Source organism: Acinonyx jubatus, chromosome E2 (assembly GCF_027475565.1).
Source record: "Acinonyx jubatus isolate Ajub_Pintada_27869175 chromosome E2, VMU_Ajub_asm_v1.0, whole genome shotgun sequence".
Lineage (NCBI taxonomy): Eukaryota > Metazoa > Chordata > Mammalia > Carnivora > Felidae > Acinonyx > Acinonyx jubatus.
In genome coordinates, this window is record NC_069396.1 from 48,268,879 (window position 1) to 48,275,733 (window position 6,855).

The following is a 6,855-nucleotide window of genomic DNA, read 5'->3' on the forward strand; positions in this document are numbered from 1 at the left end:
TTGAGAGGTTTTATAGGAACGCTGCATTTTGGATAGTAGGGGAAACCTGTACTCCCATAGACAGCTGCGCACTCTGAGGCCCGGAGAGGGCAGGGACTTCCTTGAAGCCACACAGCAGGGATATAACCCAGGCTCCTGATCGTCTGTGCTAAGGCCCCTCCTGTACTCACAGCTCCACTCCCTGCAGAGATCCAAGAGGCCGAAAGGAGGCTTCGGACTGGACGGAACACAGGGCTAGGGCCCATCTCCACGGCCTTTTCAGGGGCCCCTTTATCTCCCCCCATCCCCCTAATTCAGGACCCACCCCGTCACGGCCCCCTCTCCCCACTATCTCCCCCCATGCCCCTGCCCCAGGGACCCTCCCATCTCTCATACTCTCTGCCTTAGGGCCTCCTCCCCCACATCGCCCCTGTGCCAAGGCCCCATCTCCCGACTCAAAGTCCCCCCACCCCTCTGAGGGCCACTCCCCACAATGCCTCTGGACACCACTGTCCGTGGCCCATGCTGTTCGACACCTTCGCTAAAGAAACCCAACAGCTCTCATAACAAAAGTCAAACCCAAATTTCTCAAGGTTGGCCACGGGAGGAGGCCTCTGGACCTCTGTCTCCGACTGTCCCCGAGATTCATGTCCCTCTCGAGGGCGCCCCTGCTTACCCCTGCTGCCCCCATGGCTTTGAACTCGGGTGCCACTTCCCCCATTAACGCACTGGGCTGATTGTGCCTTAACAGTCCTCCTTTGTAGCCGGACCCAAGGGGGACGCCTCAACAAGATTCGGCTGCAGGCCTGGGGCTGACAAAGGGAGGGATGAACCGTGACCGGCCAATCTGACCTTCAAAGTACAGCTCATTGGCTCATTCAGCTTCAGCTCGGGACCTCCCCGCAACAGGGGCCCTTCCGGCTTATTGCTCACCAGCCCCTTTGGCAGGGGCCGTCTCCCCAGCCCATGGGAACACCCTCCAGCAGGCCTCCAAGTCCAAACCAAAAGGGACAGTGGATCTTAGGAGACAGTGGAGTTAACAGTCACCTGGATATTCCGGCTGGATATTCTTCATCAGGTCCACCCAGCCCTGAGACTCCAGTCCACGTAAGGGAGCCCACAATTCCCCGTATTTCCACACACATTTCCTGAGGCTCTTCTGGTGTGCGCCTTTAGAACTCTGGCCATGAACCCACCCTCACTCAGGGGCAGGGGCAAAGGCTGAGAGGGAGCCATGGCTGTGGGAACTAGGGGAAAGGAGGGGCCATGTCTCAGACACCAGCCACACCTTGGGACATCCAAGGGGCCTGCAGCTTCTAATACGTGGCTGTTAAATTTAGGAAGGCAAGGGGCGCCTGGCTGACTCAGTTGGCAAAACATGCGACTCTTGATCCCGGGGTTGTGAGTTCAAGCCCCAATGTTGGGTATAAAGATTACTTTTGGGGCGCCTGGGTGGCTCAATTGGTTAGGCGTCCGACTTCGGCTCAGGTCATGATCTCACGGTCCGTGAGTTCAAGCCCCATGTCGGGCTTGGAGCCTGGAGGCTGTTTCGGATTCTGTGTCTCCCTCTTTCTCTGCCCCTCCTCCCCTCAAAAATAAATAAACATCAAAAAAAATTTGAGGGGTGCCTGAGTGGCTCAGTCGGTTAAGTGTCCAGCTCTTGGTTTCGGCTCAGGTCATGATCTCACAGTCCGTGGGATCGAGCCCTGCGTCGGGCTCTGCACTGACATGGCAGGGCCTGCCTGGGATTCTGTCTCTCCCTCTCTCTTTGCCCCTCCCCTGCCCTCACTCTCTTTCTCAAAATAAATAAACTTTAAAAAAATTTTGAGGGGCGCCTGGGTGGCTCAGTCGGTTAAGCGTCCGACTTCGGCTCGGGTCACCATCTCACAGTCTGTGAGTTCGAGCCCCGCGTCGGGCTCTGGGCTGATGGCTCAGAGCCTGGAGCCTGCTTCCAATTCTGTGTCTCCCTCTCTCTCTGCCCCTCCCCCATTCATGCTCTGTCTCTCTCTGTCTCAAAAATAAATAAAAACGCTAAAAAAAAAATTTTTTTTTGAGAAGGCTTACCTCTAGAAATAATCAAAACATTTATGATAATGTAGTGGCAGTGACATTGGCTACCGTTTATTGAAGTGAATAAAGTGTCAAGACTCTTTGAAGCACTGTATATGGGCCATTTAACTGAATCATCATAACCCCATGAATGAGTGTGGTACTATTAGGATCTCCACTGCCCTGAGGAAGTCACTGAGGTTCAAGGTCGACACAGCCTAGACTTTCATCTCTGACTCCAGAATCCCGGGTCTTTCACTTATAACAATTCCCTCTTTTATTTATTTAACATTTTTTAAAGTTTATTTATTTTGAGAGAGACGGAGCACATGAGCGGGGGAGGTGCAGAGACAGAGAACCCCAAGCAGGCTCCGCACTTCCAGCACAGAGCCCCATGTGAAAGCTCCAACCCAGGAACCGTGACATCATGACCTGAGCTGAAGTCAAGAGCCAGAGCCTACTGAGCAACCCAGGCGCCCCAACAACTCCCTCTTTTAAAAATTCTCAACCCTTTCCCAACTCCCCTCTCCTATGGGAGAGGAGGGGGTGTCCCAAGGTCCCTAGTCCTAACCCATTCATCCCTGGGAGCTCAAGGGTTGGGGGTCGGGGGGGCTTTGCCCTCCATCTCAGATACCCACTCCAGCGATCGTGGCCCTCTCGCCAGTCTCTGCCTCCAGGAAAGAAATAGATTCCCACGAATTGTCTAGTCTCTCCGTTCAAAATGCGGTCCATGGACCAGTAGCATCCGCGTTACCTAGGAACTCGTTGGAGATGCAGATTAACGGGCCCCACCCTGGATCTGCGGAGTCAGAACACGTGAGTGTCTTATCAAGCCCTCTGGGTGTTTTGTATGCACTCTAGAGTCAGGACGACAGTTCTCCACGATCCCCATTGTACCCTGCAGGGGAGTGAGTACACGACGACTGCTTCTGCTTCTGCCTTTCGATCTCCCGGAACGCCCCGACTCCTGAAGACCCACCTTCCCCAAGCCGAACGCCCCGCTTCTAAAACTACAACTCCCACGATGCCCAGAGGCGCTCCGCCGCTTTACGCGACTGCACCGCCCAAGGTGTTCCGCGAGCCAGACCCTCCCGGGCGTCATCAGGACTACAACTCCCACAATACTCGGCGGCAGAACCACCGCCCCGGCGGCTCCGGAACGGCGCCACGTCTGCTCCGCTGGGTGGGGCAGAGCTCGCGCGGGGCCGCCGGGGTCTGCAGAGCCCCGGGCTCGTTACAGCGGCTCTACCCCTCACGACACAGACATGGCGGCCGAGAAGGACCCGCAGAAGGATGCCGAGCCGGAAGGGCTGAGCGCCTCGTGAGCAAGCTGGCTCTAGCCCGCCCCTGACCGAAACCCGGGAGCCCTGGCCCCCCGCCCCCTCCTCCCTCGGGTCCCAGAAATCCGGGCCCCAGACACTAGAGTCTGGGCCCCTGGTGTCCTCTTCGAGGACTCTGGAGTCTGGGCCCTCGGCCCCTCCTCCCAAGATCCAGAAGTCTTGGACCTTTACCCCGTAGCACCCCAGAGTCCAGCCCTCCCCCCGCCCCCCAACTCGGCCCCCTTATTGCTCGGGGGTAGGGGATTGGGGGTCCAGGCTCCATCCCGGTCTACCGCTGACCCGGCCCCGTCCACTAGGACCCTGCTGCCGAAACTGATCCCATCGGGCGCGGGCCGTGAGTGGCTGGAGAGGCGCCGCGCGACCATCCGGCCCTGGGGCTCCTTCGTGGACCAGCGGCGCTTCTCGCGGCCCCGCAACCTGGGCGAGCTGTGCCAGCGCCTCGTACGCAACGTGGAATACTACCAAAGCAACTATGTGTTCGTGTTCCTGGGCCTGATCCTGTACTGTGTGTGAGTGCCTCTCCCGCCCCGCACTTAACCCCACCGGCCGGGCCTCGCCCCCTCCCCCCGCCCCCAACACTGCCCACCCCGCACCCCCACCCCACCCCCGGTCGGCCCCGCCCTCCGCGTCCAGTCCGTCTTCTCACTGGCCAGGCCCCTACGGCCCCGTCAGCCTGGCAGGGACACAGTGTGACCAGATGTGACCTGGTCTCAAGGGCGTAGCCTGCCATCCACCGGTGTAGGTGGTCAAGGTCCCCTTGGTTGGCTCATTCCCAGCTGCCTGACCCATGCTTCCCTACCCTCCTCCAGGGTGACGTCCCCCATGCTGCTGGTGGCTCTGGCTGTCTTCTTTGGCGCCTGTTACATCCTCTATCTGCGCACGTTGCAGTCCAAGTTTGTGCTTTTTGGTGAGAAATCCCCTGCCCAGGCGGTTCCCTGATCCTTCAAATCCTGTTCTTGGACCATAAGCCTTAGACCCCTAACCCTAGTCTGCCCAAGCCTAGATCTACACCAGATCCCTCAAACTCGACCCATCTCAGACACCCAGTCTCAGACAGCCGCCCCCCCCCACCCCGCCGCGTTGGTACTCCTCAGCCTGGAGATACCCCAGAACCTACTCTTCACCCTGTCCCTCAAACCTACTTTTCCTCCTCCATCCTCCACCTCCCTGCAGAAAGCATCAGCTGCAAGTACCCACATTGGACACCAGGTGGCGACCTTACACCGGCCTAGATCTGTGTCCCTGCCCTTTCCTGCTTCCTGGGGTGGGGCCAGAAAGATCTTGGGACTGCTCAGAGAGGGAAGCTGAGGTTTGTGGCTCATGTGGTCCCAGACTGGCCCTAGGCACCACTGGGAAGAAAGAGGGGCCTGAGTCTCCACTTGGGGGAAGCTCACGGTTCCGAGTGGTGAAAAGGGAGAGCTGGGTTCAAACGGGAAGACCTAAGAGAAAGTCCCTCAGGGGTTTGCACGTTCCGTCCATGACAGGGGTGAGCTGGCTGAGGGGCATGTCAGGCACACACAGGGCATGCAGGGAGTGCCTGGAGCACAGCCATGACCCCGCTGCCACAGAGGCACAGAGACCTGATCTTCCGCTGTGCCGCGAGAAGCCAGAAATCTATATTACTATGTGAAATCATTCAGTTTCTCCATCAGCCATAAACCAGATTCTTGGGGAACTTTGTACAGACACAAGAAACACGCCCACAGGGACGCCTGGGTGGCTCAGTCAGTTGGGTGTCTGACTCTTGATTTGGGCGTAGGTCATGATCTTGTGGTTCATGAGATCAGGCCCCACATCGGGCTCCATGCTGGCAGTGTGGGGCCTGCTTGGGATTCTCTCCCTCTCTCTGCTCCCCCTGCACTCTGTCTCTCAAAATGAATAAATAAACTTTTGGGGCGCCTGGGTGGCTCAGTCGGTTAAATCTCTGACTTCGGCTCAGGTCATGAACTCAGGTTCGTGGGTTCGAGCCCCACGTCAGGCTCTGTGCTGACAGCTCAAAGCCTGGAGCCTGCTTTGGATTCTGTGTCTCCCTCTTTCTCTGCCCTCCCCCACTTGCACTCTGTTTCTTTTCTCTCTCAAAAATAAATAAACATTTAAAAAAAAAAAAAGGAGAGCGATAGTCTGGGGAAGCGGGAGCCTGGGGGCTCCCTAGCAGGAGTGGGGCTGAAGGGCAGTGAACAGCAGGGAGAGGGCAGGGAGGGAGGTGTTCTTGTGGGAACATCAGAGAAATGGGTGAGGCCAGGGCTGGAGGGGCCCTTGACATGAGTTGGGATGATCCTGAGGCTCCCGGAGCTTGTGACACCAGGCTGGCGTGGGGGGCACCAGGAGTTACCGGGGAGAGGGCACGAGTGTCCAATGCCGTCTGTCCCCCAGGCCGAGAGGTGAGCCCAGCCCATCAGTACGCTCTGGCCGGGGCCGTCTCCTTTCCCTTCTTCTGGCTGGCTGGTGCAGGCTCTGCCGTCTTCTGGGTCCTGGGTGAGTACGGGGTCCGGGGAGCCGGGGTGGGCGGTGGGGGGCAGGTGAGGAGTGAGGCCCTGATCTGCCCATTTTCCTGCAGGAGCCACCCTCGTGGTCATCGGCTCCCATGCCGCCTTCCACCAGACCGAGGCCGGGGATGGGGAGGAGCTGCAGATGGAACCAGTGTGAGGTGTCTGAGGACCCGCGGGCCCCCCGAGGCAGCTGCCTCGTCCCTGGTCACCCCTGCCCCGCACGGCCCTGCACTCCTGGCCGGAGCCCCCTTACAGGCGCAGGGAGGGATTCCAGCTTCAGAAATAAAGCTGTTACAGTCGTCCTTCGGCCGATACTCCCCGGGCTCTTCTGTGGGCCCGTGCGGGGGGTGTTGGGGAGACTGCAGAGACCAAGAAGGAGGGGGCCCCTGGCTGGGGCGGTGGGGGATTCATCAAGCAAGATAAACCACTAAACTATGATAGGACCGCAAATGGTGGTGAGTGCTGGGGAGGGGCGGAGAGTGAGCCAGCCAGGGGTAACCCCCCAGGCCACGCCCCCCGCCCCGCCCCGTTCAGTGATTTGCTAGGAGGACTCGGTATAGAGTTGGAGCTACAGCTGTAATTCTTTATCGTGGAAGGTGACAAAACGAAGAGAAAAGGCACTTGGGGCAGAATCCAGAGAAATCCCGGCCCCAGCTTCCCAGAGTCCTCTCTCAGGGGACTCCCACACGCTGTGCTCGGTTCCTCCAGCGGCGAGTTGTGACAGCGGGTGTGGATGTCTGCCAGGGAGGCTCATTAGAGACTCTGCCCGGGCTTTCTGCTGGGGGGCGGCCACACGAGCACCCTCCGTCTAGCGTGTACCGGAAGCCCAGGCTCCCAGAAGGAAAGCAGGCGTTCGGCATAAACAGTACCCTGGGCACAGTGTAGACACAGTGAGTCACTCTTATCGAGGACCGGGGGGAAGCCTTCTGGAATCCCAGTTTCCAGACACCAGCTATGCAAGCAGCCCTCTGCAAGGACAGCCTACCGTGTTAACACTT

General features: G+C 58.6%; 1 protein-coding gene across 1 annotated transcript; it reads left to right on the plus strand.

The window, feature by feature from the left end:
• Nucleotides 1–3,143: 3,143 nt before the first annotated feature.
• RABAC1 (Rab acceptor 1) lies at nucleotides 3,144–6,159 on the plus strand. Its single transcript, XM_027037670.2, has 5 exons — nucleotides 3,144–3,349; nucleotides 3,665–3,877; nucleotides 4,178–4,275; nucleotides 5,742–5,843; nucleotides 5,926–6,159. Exons 1-5 carry the CDS (start codon nucleotides 3,294–3,296, stop codon nucleotides 6,012–6,014), a joined length of 558 nt encoding a protein of 185 aa, XP_026893471.1. The 5' UTR covers nucleotides 3,144–3,293; the 3' UTR covers nucleotides 6,015–6,159.
• Nucleotides 6,160–6,855: the final 696 nt, after the last annotated feature.